At 42.1% G+C, this 24,032-nt stretch overlaps 1 protein-coding gene across 2 annotated transcripts in view; it reads right to left on the bottom strand.

Moving 5' to 3' along the window:
- The window catches only part of MYOF (myoferlin), a 169,564-nt gene that overhangs the window by 94,230 nt on the left and 51,302 nt on the right, over positions 1–24,032 (bottom strand). For both annotated transcript variants that reach the window (XM_004369943.2, XM_004369942.2), the window contains exons 4-13: positions 22,045–22,153; positions 20,903–20,990; positions 9,392–9,558; positions 8,626–8,754; positions 5,339–5,401; positions 5,203–5,253; positions 3,845–3,875; positions 3,229–3,344; positions 2,386–2,512; positions 821–924 (exon numbers count right to left, since the gene is read on the bottom strand). In XM_004369943.2, the coding sequence (XP_004370000.1) occupies positions 821–924; positions 2,386–2,512; positions 3,229–3,344; positions 3,845–3,875; positions 5,203–5,253; positions 5,339–5,401; positions 8,626–8,754; positions 9,392–9,558; positions 20,903–20,990; positions 22,045–22,153 (985 nt within the window). The remainder of the gene's footprint in view (positions 1–820; positions 925–2,385; positions 2,513–3,228; positions 3,345–3,844; positions 3,876–5,202; positions 5,254–5,338; positions 5,402–8,625; positions 8,755–9,391; positions 9,559–20,902; positions 20,991–22,044; positions 22,154–24,032) is intronic.

Consider the following 24,032-nt stretch of genomic DNA (forward strand, 5'->3'; position numbering starts at 1 on the left):
AATCTTTGATAGTAAGAGATAAAAGAGGTGGTTACAGGTGCCCCTACACCAAGAATCTTCCAGCTTTTTCCAGAGGACTAGGATAGGGGCTTCCCTGCCTCACTCTTGTTTCAGCATTTCAGAAACGTGACAGGAGTTGGTAACTGGGCACGGGGGGGTTGTGTTATTGCTGTTACTGTTAGTTGGCATTGAGTCAGCCCTGACTCATGTGATCCCACGCACAATGGAAAGAAACGCTGCCTGGTCCTGCGCCGCCCCATGAACTGTTTTGGACTAGACTACTGTGATCTATAGGATTTTCACTGGCTGATTTTTGGAAGTAGATTGCCAGGCTTCCTTCCTAGCCCATCTTAGTCTAGAAGCTCTGCTGAAACCTGTTTAACATCATAGTAACATGCAAGGCTCCAATGACAGGTGATGGCTGCACATGAGGTGCATTGACAAGGAATTGAACCCAGGTCTCCCTCATGGAAGGTGAGAGTTCTAGTCTACAACATTTACCATAGGTTGTGTGGCTGACTGGGGAGTTTGCCTAAGATCAAGATAATGCTCGATCTGGGAAATAATTCAAATAATTCAGTGGTAGGCTTCGTTTTCTTTCTTTTCAAAAGATTGGATTTTCTAACTTGAGCCCTGCATACTTTCCACTCCCAAATGGACCTGCGGGGAAGTGTGATGTGTTCAGACTCATAATCTGTCTTCCTGCAGAGTGCCTAGATCATCAGGGGGTTATTTTCACAATGAATAAGCAGGAATTCACACCAGGGAAAGTTTTAAATATTTATTCCTAGAGGCATTTGCATTTAGATCACGTACAAACCTTTTTTCCAGCAAAGGAAACTTCCACAAAAGGATCCACTAGATTTTTCTTATCTGCATTGCCGCCAAATATTTCCTTCACTGTCTGTGAGAAGGCATCATCCACTGGAAGGAATATGTTGCACAGTAGAAATTAAATTTGGTTCTCTTAAAAGAATAGAAATTATTCTGCAAAATTAAAAATTTTCTTCTATACATGAAGACAGTTGCAACAAGCATTGTTCTCAGAGGTGGCAAGCACTGTAACATTGTATTGTAGAAATCCTTTCTGTCTTAGTTGAGAGAGGGAAAATGTTTTTTCCTTACAAAGTTTTAAAATCAGCCAGAGCACCTTGAAAAGTAAATTGACAAATTATTGTGTCAAGGGTCAATCATGTAGTGAATTTAAAAAAAAAAAGGAGAATAAAGAAAGTTCATCCAGTCAGGGTAAGAAGCAGGTCTCAAACTCAAGCCTGGTTTTAATTTAGAAAAGATGCTTTAGGTCAAAATGATACAGGCTCAATCTAACTTTTTCAGAGAAATTCAACAAAGTTTGGCGTAATCATAAAATATCTAATCAACTACAAACAACAAACTGTTTTAACAAGTCTAATGTGAAAATAGATTAATTAAAGAGGCCAATGTAGGAACTATAATATGAGGCTTAATTTACTTACTTTACTTCTGAGGGCAAGACGGTATAGGGAGAAGTTAAAGGTCTTAAAATGGGGAGGATTCCCAGGAAAAGTAGCAAATCCTGAAGAGATCCAGAGCCTATAGAGGGGATGTCTCCTCGCAGGGACTTGCAAAAAGGTCTCATGTCCCAGAGCCCAGCAGGAAGTACATAGGCTGGGCAAGGCAGATAGGATGCTAAGTTATCAGCAATGACAGAGGAGTAACTGGACTAAGAAAAAAAAAAAAAACCCTTGCCATTGAGTCAATTCTGACTCATAGTGACCCTATAGGACAGAGTAGAACTGCCCCATAGGGTTTCCAAGAGGTACCTGGTGGATTCGAACTGCCAGCCTTTTGGTTAGCAGCCTCTTAACCACTATGCCACCAGGGTTTCCATAACTGGATTAGTCCCCATAAATGGACACAGTGTAAGTAATTCTCTTAAATGTATCCAATCTCTTGATAATCATTTCTCGTAATAGCTACAGACTTCTAGTTATTGGTACTTCTCTTTGCTAGGCTATTTTCAATAGTCCAATAGCAAACATATTTACTTGTTAATAAAATTTCACATTTTCATCTGTGATAAAAGGCATTGGAAGTGAGTGACCTCTCTTTTGCCTTCTCTAGAATAAAGAGAAGATACAGAACCCTGAAGGAAGAAGGACTGAGGCAGAGTGGGCCAAAGGCAGGTGCTCAACAAGGAACATAAATCAGTGACCAATTGGCTGCCCCATGAACCTACACAGGTAGCTTTCAGTGGGGTTAGAATGAATGAAAATAAGACCATGAAGGCCTTTGAAGAAGAAAAACCCCGTAGAGCACACCAGTCACTGCACAGAGTATGATCTTAACACATTCAGTCATAACCGATAAGTGATCGTTCCAGGGCAAGATCAAATCAATACGTACTTTGGGGGATATCCTCGGCTCGGTAGATTTTCAGCAAGAAGGTCACCCACTGGAGGGTGATGCCGGCAGGGAGTAACAAATTACTTTCCACATCATCACTGTCATTAACACGATCTTCTCTCTCAGGCTGTTGGGTACACGAGATTATAAATTACGCACACAGAAAAGCAGCAAGTAAGAAGCCAAATTGAAGCCTGTAAAATGAAACCACTCAGAACCATTTCCATTAGGATTTCTTGTGTTTCAGGCTTAAGAGCTCAGTCACCAATTTTCCTCCAACCTCCAAATTGCTCTGCAGAATCAATGCTCATATGTTTCTTCAATACACCACAAGAAAATAATGTGCCCTTTTGTAATTTTATGAAGGCCAAATAATAAAGAGAGAGAGAGAGAGAGACAGAGAGAGAGAGAGTGTGTGTGTGTGTGTGTGTGTGTGTGTGTGTGTGTGTGTGCCTAGCGTTGTTTCACTTTCTCTCTGGTCACTGGGTTTGCTGCCCAGTTTCTCTGAACAACAACACTCCCTCTAGGTAGCAATGCCTGATTATGCAAGTGAGCCATCCTCTGTAGATAAGATCAGCCTTTCTAATGACAAGTAAGGAAATCTTAATATACATATATCTTTTCTGAATTAAAGATCAGAAAGGAGTCTAATGGGCTAATAACAATAATAATAATTCTGTAATGAAGAAAAGAGCAGCTTCTACAAAACAGCAGAAATAGGAGGGCGGGAGGTTATCCATTGGAAGCCGTGCTCCGCTGCACAACTACTGGTCCTCACTTGTGTAACTCTTGGTGCCCTTTTCAACAAAAGAGCTGTAAAAGGTGGAGAACTTAGAGACTCACCGGAAGCTCGTCTCCAGTTCCCAGGACAAACATGCTGACTTTCAAGTAACCTTTAGCATCTGAGCTGGTATCTTCTGGATCGTTGAGAAGCAGCCATTTTCTCATGACTGCATGACCTAAAATAAAAAGGGAGTGAGAGGACAGAGACCCACTACAGAGGAGCTGACGGGCCTGTGATTTTATCTGCTGTAAGATAAACAAGCATTTCCTTGGACGTCTCACCATGACACGCCAGATTCCCCAGCTGTCTCCATACTAACATTTTCTGCTCTGCTCTGCTCTCCTCACCTCACCCCACCCCACCCCACCATCCTGCCCTGGTGTGATTCAGACAAGACTATCTAAGCTCTATGAACTGGTTTTATAATTTGATTTTTTGATGTGATCAAAATATCCTTATAAAATAGATTACTTATTTATGAATGTTACGACAATTACCATTAAAAAGATTGACGTCCACCCTAAGAAACTGTTTATTTATTCCAGCTAAGCGCCCCCCTCCCATGCATCAAGAATAATTTTCCCTTCTGTTTATAAGACATTTGACCTAGAGTTCTCTTTCAAGGTAGAAGGAACGGCTTTGAGGCTTCCAGTTGATGGGGAGAACATTACTTACCAGGTTCATCATAAACGAATCCAATATCAATCTGGGAAAAAATAATTTAAAGTAGTTTAGATAGATTTTGAAATCAGCTTAGGCACTTCAAAGAAGTCATCATTATTACATTGAAGTATAATGCCCTTAACTAGACTTAAATTTCCTTGAGACCCAACATTTGCATCTTACCCTCTTACCCCAATGCCCTAACTGATATGGGGCATATAGAAGATCTTCAGTCAATCACTGTTGATTGAAGGATCTAATCTTAGCGCTAGAAGGGACTATAGAAGTAAAGTGACCAATTTGTCCTGCTTTCTCCAGGACTTTTCTGGCTTTAGCCCTGGAAGTCCTGTGTCCTGTGAGATGCACCAGTTCCAGGCAAACCAGAACTATTGAGCCGCCCTAGGGAGAGGTGGAGCCCTAGTGGCGCAGTGGTTAAGAGCTACGGCCCTAACCAAAAGGTCAGCAGTTCGAATCCATCAGCCTCTCCTTGGAAACCCTATGGAGCAGTTCTACCCTGCCCTATAAGGTCGCCATGAGTCAGAATTGTTTGGTTTTTTTTTTTGGTTAGGGTAAGTTACCTGGCCCAACTTCCTATCCAGTACTCCTCCTCCTACTACAACTAATGCTAATGTTAATACTAACATAACCATTGATTGGGTTACTTTGATGTGCCAGGCACTGAAGTAGGTGCTTAACATTATCTCATTTAATCTTCACAATTACCCCATTTTACAGATGAAGAAACTAAGGATCATGGAGGTTAAGTAAATTCCCCAGGACATGTGGCTAGCTAGTGGCAGACCAGGGATGGACACAGACAGGTCTGCCTGACCCAGATCATCCTCCAGGACTTCTAGTGACTGGGAGCCTTTCTTCAAGAGGCAGCCCATTCCACCAACCAAATATTTGTCTCTCATGGTAATCAGAATTACTTAGAAAAGCACCCTGACTCCCTTCCTGGTTTGGCTTTCCTTTTACACTTAATATTTACAATGATTGGCTTTGTAAATGGACTTCTGCGTCCACCAGTTAAGCCACCATGAGTCAAGCACCTCTTCCCTTTATAACAATTAATTGGCTTCCATCCCAGGATCACTGGGAAGTGCCCTGATATGGCAGCTTTGAAGCATTTTGCTTTAGGGCACTGCTAAGTGTTATGCTTTGGAAAGACAAGACCGAGGCCAGAGGACACTCAGCTGGCTTCTAGAACCTGGGGCATTCACGTCCAGCTCTCAGCAAGGATCATGGTGTTGATCCCTTACACATAACCCGAAAACTTCACCAAGATAGAAATCCTGACACCTGGCCAGGAATCAGATTCCCCATTATGGAAGTGCTCATCTTTGATGTAGCAGACTGTTGACACCTACCTTAAATTCCCCCATCAGACAACCTGCCCGCAAAGAATGGGAATTATAAACCTGGAAGACAGAAGAGAGGGGAAAACATTACCAGCTCTGTCTGGCAGTTAGTACGTAGTGCCTTCCTAGTCCGTTGCCTCCTTACCCGAATGCTGATGATTTCATCCATCAATTTGGAAGGGGTCATGCGGACATTGTAAAAAAATAGCTGTCAAAACAAAAGAGAAAAATGTTTGAATATTAGCACAGGTGGATTGAGGTTTTGAGGGGCCTGAAGCTATAATTTTGGGAATCTTCTTGAAAAATACAAAACACAAATTCAAAATTGGGTTTGACTGTGTGAACATGTTGCAGGGTCTTGGAAGGGGCCCTGAAGCTTAAGCTTCATGAGCTTCTATGGTAAACCCACCGCTGCACATTGGCTAAAGGAAAAAAGTTAACTAACAAATATAGCATTTATTTAACTAAATAAAATTGTTCATTTGGGACCAGTGAGGTTAAGGACATTTATCTACTAGCTACATGAAGTAAAGATCCAAGATTACTTCATGTTGCGACTCTTTACTAAAATGGGTGCGTGGACTTGCATGACCCAGAAAGTTGAGTTTAATTCTCTGTCATCTTTAATTCTACCATTTGTGTCTAGTGATTCCATTTTACCCTTTCTCACAAAACACCCTCAAAGTCAGCTTTGCCCACTAGATTATGTTACTGGTTCAGCAGAGTCAGTATTGACCGTGTTGTAACTCAACTGTAACATCTACGTTTAAGAAGTTTGTTTCTTAGAAACTGAATATTAGGTATGTAGTCATTGTGCCATGTCAGCCCAATAAACTTGAGTTCTAAGAGAAAAAGATTGAGCATTTATGTAAATGGAGAATATTTTTTCTCTGACTTTTTATTTAGAAATATTTCAAATCTGTAGGAAAGTTGAGAGAATAGTAAAATAAACACCCACATATCTTTTACCTATGATCGTAAGTTGTTAACAAGTTAGAACATTTGCTTTATCTCTCTTTCTCTTTTTAACTGATCTATTTGAAAGAAAATTCTAGATATCATGACACTTCACCCTTAAATATATTCACATGTATCTCCTAAGAGCAAAGATATGTTCCTATATAGTCACGATAAGATTACTATTCCTAAGAAATTTAACACTGATATAATGACATCTTATATATACTATAATCAATGTTAAAATGTCTCCAATTGCACCAAAAAAGTTCTTTCTACCTTTCTTTTTTTTTTTTAAATGTAGGACCCACTCAAGGATCACACTTTGCATTTGGCTGTCATATCTCTTTTGTTTGCTTTTATCTAGAACAGTACTCCTGCTTCTTCTTCTTCTTTTTTTTTGGAGGGGGGGTCTTTCTTATCAAGACTAGTTGCCTTGTAGGATATCCCACAATCTGGATTTGTGTGCTTTCTTACTATCAGATTTAAGTTGTATATTTTGACAAGAAATGGCACAGATGATGCTGATTACGTTCCATTGTAACACATCAGGCTGCACAAAGTCTGTTTGTCCCATTACTGATGATACTTGGTTAAGGACGTACATAGACTAGGAATTTTTTAGTACAATTCATTTATTGATTTATGAATTAGTCTGTTTTGGGGTCCAGTAATTTGATTCTTCCGTTTTGCAAAGAGACCTAAACTTAAATTAAAAAAAAAAAAAAATTAATTAAAATGGGAAAATTCTAAAGGTGGAGATTCTTACTGAAATTCTCAGAATTTAGTTGAGCAAATATGAAGCTGGAGTTATAAATGCATTGATAGGCCTTACGCCTTAGGCTGTGAGTCATCCAGGATCTTGCCCTTCCTCTTGTCCAGCCTGATCTCCAACATAAATCTCCCCCAGCCTTCCCTGATACCCATTTTCATGGGACCATCTCAGTCTGGCTCCAGCTTTTGTGTGCGGTTTATTTAGCTTCCTGCTGTTGTCTGTGATTCATCTCAGGAGGAAAAGTTAGCAGTGAGAAGAAAATGGGGCCTTCTGAGAAGTTGGGGGCCAGCTTGTACAAAGCCAAAGAAACAGGAGCACCATACAGAAGAAACCATTTTCTTTTCTCAATAGTCTTAGAAAGAAAGAACCAAAGCGGGAGCCAGGGCTGGGATTAGAAACTATAGGGAACTAAGAGAAACTGTGATAGGAGACAGTGATAGGAGAAGCCTAGCTCAGAAGACAGGGCAGAATCTCAGAAATGTGTCTCCTCAGCAGAGTAAGGCTAGACTCGGAAAAATTCTCCAAACTTATCCTTTCTCCTCGCAGCCCCAGTAGGGGAGTTTTGTGTTATGTGAGGTGATTGTTAAGGCATTAAATACTCTTGAAGAGTGTTTTCTGAAGAGGTCAGCATAACCAGGCTACACTCTCCAAAAAAAAAAAAAAACCCTGTTTACTTACACTTGCTTTATTTTAACATGTATTATTTTTATAGCCAAGTAAGTTTTAACAACTTTAAAAAGTTGGGTTACTGGTGATGGCTGCACAACCTGATTGATGTAATTGGTGTCGTTGAATTTTATATGTGAAAAATGTTGATGTTAGAATTGTGTCCCACCAAAAAGTGTGTCAACTTGGCTGGGCCATGATTCCCAGTGTTGTGTGATTGTCCACCGTTTTGTGATCTGCTCTGATTTTCCAACCTGTTGTAAATCTTGCTTCTATGATGTTAATGAGGCAGGATTAGCAGCAGTTATGTTAATGAGGCAGGACTCAATCTACAAGATTAGATTGTGTTTTAAATCAATCTCTCTTGAGATGTAAAAGAGAGAAGTGAGCAGAGAGACAGGGGGACCTGTACCACCAAGAAACAAGAGCCAGGAGAACAGTGAGTCCTTTGGACCCAGGGTCCTTGTGCTGAGAAGCTTCTTGACTTGGGAAGATTGATGACAAAGACTTCCCCCTAGAGCCGACAGAGAAAGACAGCTTTCCTCTGGAGCTGGCACCCTGAACTCAAGACTTCTAGCCTCCTAAACTGTGAAAGAATACATTTCTCTTTGTTAAAGCCATCCACTTGGGGTACTTCTGTTACAGCAGCACTAGATAACTAAGACAGATGAATTGGCAAAAAAAAAAAAAAAAAGTTGGGTTATTAAAGTCACCCTGTTAATTAGAAAGAGCAAAGGCAAATATATGTGACATCATGTGGTCTGTCATAAAAGGTGAAGGGACTTAAGTTGCATCCATTGGGAAGCTGTTACAAAAACACCAGAAAGACACCCAGCCCCTCTGAGAAACAATGACAAGCAGACTAGGTGATCTCAAGAGTCAGTGGCTCTTAACATGGTACATTTACATTGGAACTTTGGATTGTCTTTACTAGTCAAGTTTGCACATGTGCTCCCCTCCCACTGGTGCCCAGGTGGTTGCCTACAAATAGGACAGACTCACAGACGAGGGACATGTATTCTCCGCTCATTTACCTCATCAAAAAATGGGTTGTTCCCTCTCTTGATTCTTGTTTGGTGTCTCTGGCCACAGACATTAACTTTGACCACAGGTCTTATGTTGTTGCCACTTAACTGTCGGCCCTCAATCACTCTGACTCGGATCTGCAAGCACAAACGGACATTGTTACTTACCCTTTCACAGCAGGTGGTGTATAGGAATCCGCAGGCTCTGCCTCAGCTTTTCCACCTATACGAATCGCTGAGACCAACTCTGGGCAACTGGTGCCCATGCAGTTCGGGACAGGGGGTGGGGCACCTGTATTCATTCATTGGGGTTGTGGAAACCAAGAGCAGTAGCGGAGCTGAAATAGTCTTTAGCTGGCCTAGGACAGGGCAGGGCAGGACTGAAGCCACTACTCAGGCCCCAGCCTCATATATGGACTTCCTGAGCCTTGGTGATGTACTAACTCAACTTCACAGCTGTCTCCCAAGTCCAGGGCAATGCCCAGAGCTATGAAAAATCAGAATCTATAGCTCTGTTCTTTGAATAGCTCCTTCCTACCACAAAGGGAAGGGAGGGGTTATAGTTTTATTTCTCTCAAGGGCTCCATCTTGCTTGACTACATCTACTTCTGCATGCAGAAGAAAGATGGAGAGCAATTCTTGTTGGGTATGTGCACTGGCATCCCTTTTTTCTAGTTGAATCACTGCCCATAGGAATAGACCCATCATTGCAAATGTCGGAAGCTGGACAATGCAGTGGTTAAACAAGGATGTAGAACATCTGGCCTGTTTCTACCTGGAAGTCCTGTGGCTTGTTGGACAGCATCCGCCGGCTCTTCTTTCCTTTGGTGAGCCTCCGGGCAAGCTGAGCTTCCGACACTGTCCCAGCGGGTACTCTAGGCCCAGAGCACCTGATGGTGCCATCCAACCTGTCTTCATCACCTTCATCATCTTCCTCTTCTCCTAAAACATAAAAAAGAAATCCCATGAGAGATGGCCTTTGCAGTGTTAATGTCTGGACACTCTGGTTTTCCTGTCACCATGAGTTTTTCTTGCCATAACGTTTTCAGTGTTCCTAAGGTGACAGGGGAGGAGGATGCTCTTGGTGACACTGACTTGGGACTTGTTATGACACAAATAGATAATTTCTTTAGGAAAATGTGTTCATGGTGTACCAGGGCACTCATTCAGGCTGCCTTCAAAGAGAATGGGAGAACACCAGAGACTGTGGGGATAGTGAGAGGAGCATGGTGCAGTTGGACACAGCCAGAAAGGGCTGGGTCTGATCTCGAGATTGGAGGGACTTTCTGCAGTTACCATACAGAGAGATGAAGAAATGCTGTAGATAGAACTGAGAGTCCAGAAATAAACCCACACGTCTATGGTCAACTGATTTTTGACAAGGATGATAAGTCCATTCAATGGGGAAAGAAGAGTCTCTTCAATAAATAGTGTTGGGAAAACCGGATTTTCACAGGCAGAAAAATGAAACCAGATCCAGGCCTCATGCCATACACAAAACACAAATTCTAAATGGATTGAGGACCTAAATGTGCAAACTAAAACCATAAAATTCTCAGAAGAAAATGCAGGGACAATGCTGCTGGGCCTCATTTTTCATAATGGATTGTCTAATATAATAACAAAAACACAAACAGCAAAAGACAAAATAAATGAATGGGACCTCATAAAAACTTAAAACTTTTGTTCATCAGAAGATTTTACCAAAAAAAAAAAGTAAAAAGATAAGCTACCGACCAGGAGAATATCTTTGGAAACCATGCATCCAATAAGAATCTAATAACCAAAAAATACATAAAACTTCAACAACTTAACAACAAAAAGACAAATAACCCAATCACAAAATGGGCAAAGGACTTGAACAGATATTTCGCCAAAGAGGACATTCAAATGGCCACCAAACACATGAAAAGATGCTCAACATCACTGGTCATCGGAGAGATGCAAATCAAAACCACAATGAGATACCATTTCACCCTCATGACGATGGCTAAGACAAAACCAACAAAAACAAGAAATAACAAATGCTGGCGAGGATGTGATGAATTGGAACCATTATTCATTGCTAGTGGGAATGCAAAATAGTACAGCTGTTGTGGAAAACAGTGTGGCAGCTCCTTGAAAAACTAAAAATAGAACTACCATATAACCCAGCAATTCCACTCCTAGGTATATATCCAAAAAACTTGAAAGCAGAGACTTGTATATCAATGTTCATTGCAGCACTATTCACAATAGCCAAAAGGTGGAAACAACCTAAATGTCCTTCAATAAACCCTGAATGAATAAACAAAATGTGGTACGTACATACCATGGAGTACTACTCAGCCAGTAGGAGAAATGAAGTCTTGATACCTTCTACAATAGGGATGGAACTTGAAGACATTATGCTGAGTGAAATAAGTCAGTCACAGAAGGACAAATATTCTATGACCTCACTTATATAAAAAGACAAGAAAAGGCAAATATGTAGAGACCAAAGTTTATTAGTGGTTACCAGGGGCGGGAGGGAGGGAGAAAAGGGCAGTTAACAGTGATGGAAAAATTGCATTGATTAAGGGTAGTGTTGCACAGCCGATTGTTTTAATTGCTGTCAATAAGTTGTAAACCGGTGAAAAGTTGAACTGGCAAAAGTTATAGGATAGATACATTAACAACAATGACAAAAAAAAAAAAAAAAAAAAAACAGTAGCTGCTGAGACTGCTTATGTACAACGAAAAACCTCATGGGATTTGGTTCCTTGGTTTGGAGGTTTAGGATCATTTTTCATGGGTCATCCCAGTTAATTGGCCTAATAATGTGTTTAGTGCTTCTGTTCTATCTCCTAGCTCCATTGTGTAGTACCTGGGGTCTTAAAAGCTTGCAAGCAGCCATCCAAGGCACAACAATTGGTCTTTACTTGCCTGGAACAACAGAGGAAGAAGGAGAGTCGGGAACAGGAGGAAAATATGGAATGTGTGGTTGACTGCCTCCATGAACAACTGCCACCTTTGCCATGAGATCCCGGCTACCAGGGGCGGATTATCTAATAAACAAGGGAAACACAGGCTTACTTGTGCTTACTTACTAATCCATAGTGAACAATTTCACATGGGTTTCAGCACACCAAATCAAAGTGAAGAAGAATCCTGATCAAACAGGGAAAATGCAGACCAGAATTTCAAATTCTCATGGAATCCAGATTTTCTGGAGCCATAGAGGCTAGATAAATGCTTGAAACAGTTGCCCTGAGATAATCTTTAAAACCTGAACCAAAAATATCCCCTGAAGTCTTCTTAAAACCAAACAATAGTTTAGCTTAACTAGTTAAAAAGGTCTTCCTTGAGCATTACACACTTTGAAGAACTACCTACATGGGATCAAAGTGACAACAGCAACTCAAAAGATTAAGTAGGAACCTTAAGGCGCAGTGAGTTTATGTCAATGAGGGAAAAACAACTCAGAAAAGGAGGGTGAGAATGGTTGCACAACTCAAAGAATGTAATCAGTGTCACTGAATTGTACATTTAGAAACAGTTGAATTAGTTATGTTTTGCTGTGTATATTCTCAACAATAAAATAAAAAAGAAATGCGGTGGAAAACTGGAGCCTTGCAAAGAGAGGCTTCAACTTCACCCTTCCCACTGCAGTTTCTCTCTAGAGGTGTACCCATAACATTTTTTGTTCTGTCTCCTTTCAGTTACAGTGAGCACGATAACCATTTGCACCACCCAGGGACTCCTTTTCTTCACGGTAATTTATAATTAGTTCCTTTGATTCAACACTCTCTGGATCCACACTTCACACTTCCTTCAAGGAGTCATAGACCAACGGAATGTAAGACTAGAAAAATCTTAAAGATCCTTGGTCCCATCTGTCCCCTCACTCCATTTTACAGATAGAAAAACTGAGGTCCAGAGAGTGGAAGCGATTTGCTCGTGTTAGCTTATTAGGAGCTGAGCTAAAACAAGGACCAAGTCTTCAGGATACTAGGAGGACCTCTGAGAAGCCAAAGATGGGGATCAGCTCTCTATCCTCTGCAAGATCATCTGGGTCTCTTTGTCACTACCCTTGAAGAGTGTTCAAAAATAAGGGGGTGGTTGCCATCCCCTTTGAGGCAACTGGATCCAAGCTCTTAGAATCGTCTTCCTCCTAGTCTCCAGCGGGTGAGTTCTTCTCCCTCAAGTTTCAAGTGAAATGTATTGTTTTTGGAGAGACGCTCACCACCTCTCCCAGAGGGAGTTAGTTATACCATCCATTGTTCTATTCATTCCTCATGACTTAGTCTTATACATACTTGTTAACCTGTAGGCCTCCCCCACTACCATACACTCTTCAGAAGCAAAAGGCTTGCTCTTTTCTTCTTTGTATCTGTCCTTCTGCCTTACCCAAATCCTGGTATGCAGAAGGGATTTGATAGATGTAGAATGAGCAAATGAATGAGGGGTAGCCTGGGTACTAGGACCTCTGCATGTGCCTTCTGGAGTTCTCTGGCATTCTGTCAAAGCTACTCTACTGCTCTCCAAAAAGAACATCCAGGCAGCTAACTGGGTGCTCCTCCAAACCTCGGCACTAGCCTCAGGGAAGCACACAGGGTCAGGCCTCTTCTCCTGCAAACACGTTCCAGACTTGGCAATGGTTGGACCAGACGGCTTTCAATCATCCTGGGCCCAAGTGGGACTTCCTCCTTAATGTGGCCTGTTCCATTCTGGGTTGAAGGTTGTTTATGGTGGCAATCAGGAGAAAAAATAGCCTGGATGGCACAAAAAGTTTGAGTTTGGCTACTAACCTAAAGGTTGGTGGTTCGAACCCACCCAGCGGCACCACAGAAGAAAGGCCTGGTGATCTGCTTCTGTAAAGATTACAGCCAAGAAAACCATATGGAGCTGTTCTACTCTGTAACACATGGGGTCGCCAAGAGTCAGAATCAACTCAGTGGCAATTTTTTTTTTTAACATACCTTTTTCAATGCTGGACTCAGAACAAGCACCCATTAAACTCTTGGTGGATGCCCTAGAAACAGACTGCAGGTTGTGAAAAGCCAATTTCTCCTGGAAACACGCCGTGCTATTGAGTCTTTAGGCTGAAGGGATTGTTCAGAAGTACCCAGCCTAAGCCATCGCTGCTGCCAATATCTCTGCACAGCAGCCAAAGGATATTTGAGCAAGAAATCTCCCTTTTATGAGGCAGGAAGCTGCAGAGGGTTAAAAAATGTGATGTGAAGAGTGCCACAAAGAATGAGGGGGCCCTTAAGGCACTGTGGAACACACCCTCTGAGCAAGTTGTTTCCTTACCAAAATGTTAGCGCTTGTACCGGCATGCCCGTTAATGAGGCCCAGGCATGAGGTTGATCCCTAGCCAAGTGGATCTACAAAGAATCACTCTTTCCTGCCTACAGAGGCCAGCCTTAAATGGAGAACCACTGCCTTTAAAGAAAGTCACTGGTGAAAGAATGAGAAGCTATCGCTGCTTGGGGAAGAAATAACTTGAGCACATTCTTAATGGAAACTCTGTACACAAAGGTCAACAAACCAACAGCTCCCCTCAATAAGATTTGCAAATGCCAACCCCAGGCAGATAGAACATTATGAAGCTTTAGGCTAGGCTAGTGGAGAGGGTGGGACGTGGAGAAAAGACATTAAAAAATTGGAAGATCTTTGTGACCATCTAGAATCAGGGACTGAAGGCGAAGAATGAGTTTGATTTCTTGGCGTTGGGTAGAAAATTTTCCTAACCTTTGCATCTGTCAGGATATTGAATTAAGAAATACATGTTTCAACACGATAACTATATCTTTCACAAATAACCTTGAGTTGCCAATTATCATCTGCAATCTGGGTTATTTGAAATGGCTAAATGGAGGCCATCTTTCGTGTCTTTCCAGTTCACTTCCTCTGACACATGAGCCCACAAGTCTGCAGCCACACATTGCAGAGCGGCTGGTGGGTTCAACCCGCCGACCTTTTGGTTAGCAGCTGAGCGCTTAACCACCATGCCACTAGGGCAGCCACACAGGGAGCCTCAATGTATTCACCACACCACTTTCCCCGTCCCCCACTTCCTTCGTATCTGTTTTTATCTGGAGCCCTGGAAAGCCTGTCTCAGCCTGTGATATTAGTTCTGCTTCTCATGATGAAGTCTTGTTAAGTGGTGGTACTGGTGAAGGTAGAATTTCATTATCTTGAGCCAAAGGGACATTGCAAAATCATCAGAACAAAGGGCTGGCGTAACACCATCTTCAGTATAAGTTAAAAAAGTACAAAGCAGAACAGGAAATACCGAGTTTCTAAGCATGAAAACATGTAACATTTAGGAGATAACATGTTGATTTATCCGGGTTCCTTAAATGCTAGCAGTTATAAAATAAATGTCTGTGTCCAACTGTGAGCAATTCATTACCCCACACCCAAATCCCTGGGTAAATAGCAGTAGACTTGCCCCAAGAATCTTCTGGCATGGTTCTAACGTATAGACCAGAGCTAAGCTAACAAGAAAATGCTTCTAACCAAGCAGCAATGCAGACACAGGTTTGCTGGAAAATCATGGCAGGCGTCTGCCTTTGATCGATCAAGGCTGTGAGCCAGTCTAGAAAACATTGCCCAGAGGGCTCTGTCTGAATCTGGTCAAGGTAATATCAACCAGGTAAAACGCTCAGCCACAGTTTCTCAAAGTGATCCCCCAAAACTGCCAATATCAGTACCTCCTGGAAGTTCCTTTAGCCACAGATTGGGGGCTCCCCTCCAGACCAGCTAAATTAGACTCTCTGAAGGTAGGTGCTGGAAATCTGCGTATTTAAAGATCTCCCTTGATGATTTTAATGTGTCTAAGATTTGAAAAACACTTGTCTATTACAATCACTTTGATTTTCCTATATATCTTGGGAAAAAAATCCTATATATCCTGGAAAAACAAAACATTAGTTTACTGGACAAAGCCATTTGATTAGCGACTCAATCCTGGAGCCTGCACCAATCTTCTCTCACAAAACAGTCTTCCAGCATATTAATCATTTTCCAGTTCAGCTCTAACCAGGTCAGTCTCTTGTTCAGAAAACATTCCATGGATACCTGTGGTCTGTATATCAAGGACAAATGTCCCAATCCAGCACCCAGAGCCCTCAAGAACATGCCTCTCTATTATCACACCTCTAGGTGAAGTAGTCACTTCGGGTATTCACTAGTGTTCCCCCAAAATGCCATTTCATGGGGAAAAAAATTTAAACCATATCCATTGTCCATCCTTCATTCACTCGTTCATTCACTCAACCAACCAAGCATTTACTGAGCGATTAGGATATTCCAAATGCTGGTACCCAGAATATACAGTTGAAACACACTGCTGAAAATGCATTTGCTCTAGGAAACTGTTTCTTGTCTGGCAACCAGTTAGTTACACATTTCCCTATCCTCTGATTTCCCCTGCAATAATTTGCTTTGTCCTGTCTTGAGGAATTTATTATATTCAGCTCTGGGCTATAGGGAGCCCTGGTGGCACAGTGGTTAAGAGCTATAGTTGCTAACCAAAAGATCGGCAGTTCGAATCCACCAGCTGCTCCCTGGAAACCCTATAGGGCACTTCTACTCTGTACTACAGGGACGCTATGAGTCAGAATTGACTTGACGGCAACAGGTTTGTTTGTTTTTTTTTTGGTCTGGACTATAGTTATTCATGTTTATATCTTATCCTTCTGCTGAACTGCAGGCTCCTTGGGGACAAAGCAATGCCTTTCTCATCTCTATATGCCCCATAGGCAGGTGCCAATAAATGTTTTTTGAACTGGATCAAATTTAATTTCAAATAAAGTAGATTTGGTGTTTGTGAAATGAAACACATTTTAGGCAGTGAAAACCTGGCTATGAATGAGCTTTTGCATTTCGATAGTTGGACAAAGTGCAGTTTTTACAGATGGTTCTTCAAAAATAGATGTGAAATTTTAAAATTAGTTCATTCAGGCCACGGGAGTGTAGGCTCCAGTCAAGCTGACTGACATCTGGTGAATCAAGTTGCCACGGTAACAGTTTTCAGGCGGCCAAGCCTGTAGTCTTGCTCAGCCAGCTCGTTTGTCACTGAACAGTCCAGGCAGCGGGTCGATCAAAGGGACAGCTTTGACACACATGCTTTCCTTCAAGCCACCAAAGTCCCAGGGTCTGTGCTTTTTATCATCTTGATGTCAGAGTTCCAGGAAGGTATTCTTTAAAAACAAACCCCTGAGACGTTCACTTCCTGTGATCTGTGGCTGATTGATCATAGCTAGTTTCTTCAACTTTCAGGGATGAATTTTACTGAAAATCTTCACATTTGTTTTCTATCATTAATATTTCAGATTTCTTTTTTGTGGGATCCACTTTGTCAACGGTAACTTTAAAAATCAGTATCAGTAGTTATCAAGAGTGATTATCTCAGGTGGATGGGATTGTGACAGATTTTCACTTTCTGCATCTTATATTTCTGTGATGTTTAAAGTTGTATAAGCAGGTATTGTTTTTGTACTAAAAAAGCCCAACAAGCTCAAATTTTTTAAAATTTGAAAAGATCTATATAAATCAGAAGAAGCAGATTCATATCACTTTTATACAGAATGGTAAAAAAAAAAAATTTTTTTTGAAAGTCCGTTGAAAGGAAGGAAGAAAGAGAAATTCTGAGCCAGACATCCTGATTATGACATTGAGGTGTGTGATGGCAGGAGGGATGGGTCTCGTGTCATTTTTTGATTTATGTTTGTTGGCCTTGTCTTCCCCAAAGACTCTAACTTGTTGTTTGTTTTTTCAGTGCCTTCCCTAGCATGGAGCTGTAGTTAACCAGTTGCCCCAGAGTCGATTCTGACTCATGGCAACCCCATGTTGTCTGAGTAGAACTGTGCTCTGCAGAGTTTTCAATGGCTGAGTTTTTGGAAGTAGATCACCAGACCTTTACTTCTGAGGCACGTCTGGGTGGACTGAAACCTCCCAAACTTTCAGTTAGCTGTCAACCTCATTAACCATTGGCACCACCCAGGGACTCTGTAGGTACTCAAAAAATTGCTGAGTTGAATTGAATTATCATGTTAAGAAAAAAAAAATTTTTTCTTGAAACATCCAGGGAACATTGAAAAATTAAAAAAAAAAAAAAAGAAAGAAAAGCTAGAGAAAAGTTTCTTTTAGCCCAGTTCTGAAGCTAACATTCTGATTGGACCTGTTCACCCAGCCTTGCTGAATATTTATTTTACAGAACAAAGGCAGCACCTTCAGATTTACAAAAAAAAAAAAAAATTGTGCAGTTTTTTAAAAAAGAAATTTCACTTTGTCATCTCGTATTTAAAGTGAAATTGTTCTGCAGACCCAGCTCATTTGCAGGCCTGCACTTGGTAACATTCTTGGTTTGAAATCCAAATGAAAAGAACCAAGTTCTGTTTCACTTCCTGTCTCAGTCCAGTAGTATCAGGGATTCTAAAGAACTTCTGGGGAAGAAGACCTTGGCTGCACATGCACAACTGATTGTACCTGAGCAAGTCATTTTCCTAAGGGGATGGGTAGACCCTTTGAGCCCATGAGTACTACTTGGAGCTTTAGTGCTGCAAAGGCTTAGTCCAGAAGAAGAGGAGAAAGAGCCTCAGGCAAAAGGAGGCTTGGGTGGCAAGAGTTTTCTCCGCAGTGGGTTTAAAAGTTCAAATAACAGCACCGGTTAGAGTCGAGTCAACTCCAACTCTTGGTGACTCCATGTGTGTCAAAGTAGAACTGTGCTCCATAGGGTTTTCAACGGCTAATTTTTCAGAAATACATCACCAGATGTTTTTTCTGAGGTACCTCTGGAGGGACTCGAACCTTCAACCTTTTGGGTAACAGCTGAGTGAGTTAACCATTTATGCCACCTGAAGCTCCAAAAGTTCAAGAGTTGGTGTTTTTCTCATTTCTGAGGACGAAACCCTTTGCTCCAGGGAAATCAAATGTTTTCTGTGTTTGGGTTTCTGGGTTGGGCTCACATGGGCCCATCTCAGGAAACAGGACTTCCCTCCACACTCCGAATAGCTTGATAAATTGCTTGTTCTCAAATACTTTCTGGTCCAAACTATTTTTTTTTAAGCCAAAAATATTTTTTTTAAGCCAAGCATTTGTTTATCCCAACATGACTCTGAGTCAAACCAGATCATTCTATCCTAATAGTTCTACTTTTTAGGAGACTCAGTTTGAATGTTCATACATAGTATGCTCATGATTACAAGCCATCCAGAATTGGTTTTGTAATAATAGTAATAATAATAAGAGCTACCATTAATGCAGTACTTACTGTATGCCTGGCAGTATGGTAAGTACTTAATATGCAATCTATCATTTAACCCTCACAACAACTTTATGATGTTAAGTACTAGTATTATCCATATTTTATGTAAAGAAAGCTGGGATTCAGAGAGGTTAAGGTCACATGGCTAGTTAACAACAGATGTAGAATCCAACCTAGACCAGGCTGAACCCAAAGCCCTTGCTCTTACCCATAGTGTTACACTTTCAGGATAAAAGAGTCTTGTCTTCAAGCCTGGAGTTCCTGGAGGCTGGGAGCTATATCTTAAAGTGCTTATCACCCTAGCATTGCAGCATCCAGCAATAGTACTCAAGAAACCCAGCAACCAATTCTTTTACTCAATCAATTTTCTGTAATTTGCACAGCTTATTTTTCTCCTAAAAGCCTGGCTGAAAGGGTAACACAAAGGGGCCCATTTAACATTTTGGCTTAGAATGAATAAACGTGATGAAACTGCCTTTGATCTGCCAGTAAACAGGTGAGACTTAGGAAAATGCCGGTGAGAGTGAAGGTGCCCTGATCCTCCCAATTCAGAGGCCACCGCAGATATCCCACCAGTTGAGGCTGCCTTCTCTGGGCCAGAAAGGACCTGCTGCCCTTCCCAGACCAATGCAAAGCGGGCAACAGCAGACATCTGCAGAGGAGGAGAAAGGCAATGGGTTGGACCATGCAGTTCAGCACCTGATGGTGTGCTGGTCAGTAACGGACTGTTTCCTCTGTGTTTTATTGGTCGTCACTGCTGTGGCAGCAAAGGGAGCCGTAGATGCTCTTGAGCCACTGCAGGGCTGTGGGGCTGAGAGTGTCCGAGGACCCATTAGCATGCTCTTGGTGTGCTGTGCAGACGGTGATGTGCAGAGCATGTTGCTGATGTGCTGGGGCTATGTCAGTCCCATCTCTCACCAGGTTAAAAGGGGCCAGCTAACCCATGCTGGAACTCACAACCACTTGGTCAAGAAATGGGTCGAAGCATTAATATTCGGCCATCCACAATGTGTGGGCAGGTGAGGGCAGTGGCTGGGATCAGGCTGAGGAAAGATAACAAGTCAGGCAGGACCAGGGGCAGAGATTCCATAGGGCAGGAACAGTGAGCACTACAGAGGGTGTGCAGCAGACTACTCAGGTGGCCAAAGAGCTGAGCTCAGAACCAAGAGAAACAAAGAGATGACAGGATACGAAGAGCCGAGTCTGACAGGAACAAGGGCCAGAGAGTCCTCCTGGGAAGGAGAATTTCAAGGCAGCAGATAAGTGTGGCAGATGAGTGGACCCCTCCCTTTCCAGGGCACATGCCAGGGCTGGGCAACAGAAGGGGCATTTGGTAATGCATCTCAGGGCAGAGCAAAGGACAGAGATGCTTTTCATATCACATCACTCTGGAAAAACGCTAAGAGGAGGTCAAAGTCAGCTGTGTGAAAGGCCCATCTTGCAGACCCCTGTAGACCTGAGACCCAGATTCCTCCCACAAACCTCCAACCAGAGCCCCATTTAGCATACAGCCTGATGGCCTGAAGGACTGAACCCCTGTCAGAGACCAAGGAGAATATGAGGTGGGTTGTGCTGAAAGAAAGCAATTGATTAGAGGACTGAGGGGATATTCGGGGGTGGGGAGGGGGACGGGGCAAGGGAGAGAGAGAAAGAGGCTCCAATCCAAGGGCACTGACTATCTAACTGGAGGCCTGAGAGCACAGCCCGGTGGTTCACACCTTGGGAGGTGAGGGAACTCCCTGAGAGAGCAGGGGGGCCACTCTCTGAGCCTTACAACCGGGAGACATTATATGGGGTGGAAGCTACAAACCTGAAGCAAAGCCATGATTGGGACACTCTTCTGGAGTCTGGGTGTGTGCTTGACAGGCTCACTGTGAGGTTGTTTAGAAATGGACTGTCTTCCCCTTCCCTTCTCTCTTCAGCTTGTAACCAACAGCCATTGTTACCGACAGTGTCACAACATGGAAGGCTTTCTTTGGAGACTTTCCTTGTGTGTCTTATAGTAGCTTCCCTTTGGGATGGACTAGGTGTTCAGAGAGGTCAGCTTACCTTCCATGCCTGGCATGCTGGTCCCACTTGGGTCATTTGGATGTGGAGCTGAAGGTGGATCATAGCCAATCACCAAGTCGATGGTGGCCTGGTTAGAAATAATTCACGGCAGACAGAATCAGTGCAGGGCACCTGAATGTTACAGACTCAATGCAAATCAACTCAGCCTGAGCAAAAGTCTTAGAAGGGGTGAGCAGGGGGATAGGGAAGTAAGAATAGCAAGGGAGAAGGATGACATGTGCTTGACTGTTTATATCTTCTCACATGTGAGCCAACGTGGAGTGGGAAAAAGTAGAAGCCCAGGAAGGGAGTTACCTGTAACAGGTTGCCAAGTGTATCATTGCTAAGCAGCAACCTCATAAACTGGAGTAAAGTTGTGACTAGCAAGTGTGAACTTGTAATTAGGCTCCATCCTACACTGGGGATGGCCAGAATTACAGCTACTGAGGCTGGTTTTAAATTATGGATTTATTTGTTTGCTTGTCGACTTAAAAGAATTTTAAGTGACTAATAAAAAATGCATATACTATGTGATACATAAAAGAGGAATAAAAATGGAGAATCAAGTCTGATTAAAGAAGAAACAATATGTAAACCATAAAGTTCAACATAATGCCATCCCTTTGGCACAAAACGTGGCTCCAAGGTGCCTAGGAGCCAAGGCAAAAAGGAAAACAGAAAATGTTATGTAACTTTCATTATCACAAAGGAGGAAACATACTAGTTCCTTACAGGCGATAAAGTCATTCCTGCTTATAAAATCTAAGATAAATTTCTCACCTGGGGCATTAGTTTAAGGCAGAGTTTCCTATGCTTTTATATTTCATGAACCTACCAAATTTCAAAAAAAAAAATCTGCTAGGGGGATCAACATATGGTTGTTAACTTTTACTTTGCCAAACACATTTCCACAACTACCATCTACTATCATAATCATTTCATAAAAGAAAGGCATTTTAATACAAAAAATTAGGAAGGAAAACCTTAGAATAAAGGAAGCCATTTGCAAATGGATCTGTTATCTCAAAACCAGTTTCTGCTTTTTGGGAAATGAACTAGTTATAAATTAATGTTCTTTTCTTAATGAACTTCCGATTAACCATCTCACTTCAAAGCCATTTAACAAAATGGAAAATGCTTACCCCAGTCTCTTGCCCCCTTTCGTTTAGCAAGGGGGTCAGTTTATAGGGCAGCGATCTGCTCTGGTCACCAATCAGGTCTTTCAGGGGTACGGTCGCAGTGCCAATTAATCTGCAGGAGAAAGAACAAAGCACACAGTAGACTAAGTAAGAGGTACACTTCCATTTACTCATCAGACATCCCAATTCCGTTCCTGCTCATCTGATAAAATTAAAATCACCTCATAATGAAATGTGGGTCATTTTCAGGATATTTTGGTAGTAAGCATATATATCTGCCATCACGTCTCCATAACAAGTAGTCATTTCAAGAGTCAAACTACGATGCTTATGAAATTTCAACCAGTCATGCGTGAGATGGACGGGTGAGAGGTAAAGGCTAAACAGGAAAAAAAGAAAAAACCAAAAAACCCTGTTGCCATCGAGTTGATTCCAACTATAGTGACCCTATAGGACAGAGTAGAACTGCCCCACAGAGTTTCCAAGGAGCGGCTGGTGGATTTGAACTGCGGACTTTTGGTTAGCAACTGTAGCTCTTAACCACTGTGTCACCTGGGCTTCAAGACTAAATAGAGCCCCCTAGAATCCAGGAAGAGAGAAAAGTAGCACAAAATTCAGTAAGAAAGTAAGAATTTCCTCTGTAGGAGAAATTTTAAAGGACTCATGAAACTATGCCGACTGTAAAAACATCGCCCGAGTAGACCTTCTCGAACTGTGAAGTCAGGTTGCTGTTTGCTGATGTGGATAACCAACTACCCCATATATTTGGAGGCAATATTCTCCAAAAGTGGAGTGTGTGCTTTTCTCTGTCTTCCTGGACCCTGGAGGGTTATGTTCAGCCTCTACCGCTTACTCACTGTCCTTATTGTACATACATATTGGTATAGAAGTGCACGTGCACTACAGGGCAAGCTCCACAAAGGCAGGGATGCCTTTTTCTTCCACTACTCTAACTCCAGTGCTTAGCTGACCAGTTGCCATCGAGTTGATATCGACTATTATGGATTGAATTGTGTCCTCAAAAAATGTGTGTCAGCCTAGGCCATGATTCCCAGTATTGTGTGATTGTCCACCATTTTGTGATCCGATGTGATTTTCCTATGTGTTATAAATCTTATCTCTATGATGTTAATGAGGCAGGATTAGAGGTAGTTATGCTAATGAGGCAGGACTTAATCTACAAGATTAAGCTGTATCTTGAGTCAATCTCTTTTGAGATATAAAAGAGAGAACCAAGCAGACAGACTGGGGGACCTCATACCACCAATAAAGTAGTGCCAGGAGCAAAACATGTCTTTTGGACCCAGGGTCCCTGTGCTGAGAAGCTCCTAGACCAGGGGAAGATTGATGACAAGGACCTCCCCCAAGAGCTGACAGACAGGGAAAGCCTTCCCCTGGAGCTGGTGCCCTGAATTTGGACTCCTAGCCTACCCAACTGTGAGAGAGTAAATTTCTCTTTGTTAAAGCCATCCACTTATGGTATTTCTGTTATAGCAGCACTAGATAACTAAGACACCAACTTATGACGACTGCATGTGTGTCAGAGTGGAACTGTTCTCCACAGGGTTTCCAATGGCTGATTTTTTTCAGAAGTAATTATCAAGTTTTACTTCTGGGATGCCTCTGGGTGGACTTGAACCTCCAACCTTTCTGTTAGCAGTGAGCACATTAACCGTTTGCACCACCCAGGAACTCTGCCTAGAACATCCCATTTCCATGGAGTCAATTCTGACTCATAGAGACCCTATAAGACAGAGTAGAACTGCTCCATAGAGATTCCAAGGCTGTAATCTTTACAGAAACAGACTGCTACATCTTTCTCTCACAGAACAGCTGGTGGATTTGAACCGCCAACCTTCTGGTTAGCAGTCGCATGCATAACCACTACGCCACCAAGGGTCCTTGCCTAGAACATGGTAGGTATTTAATAGATTTTTACTGAACTAAGGAAAGAGTAAGTCTACGTATACTGAGAATGAATATCCAAACAT

This window comes from Trichechus manatus, unplaced genomic scaffold (assembly GCF_000243295.1).
Source record: "Trichechus manatus latirostris isolate Lorelei unplaced genomic scaffold, TriManLat1.0 scaffold00007, whole genome shotgun sequence".
Lineage (NCBI taxonomy): Eukaryota > Metazoa > Chordata > Mammalia > Sirenia > Trichechidae > Trichechus > Trichechus manatus.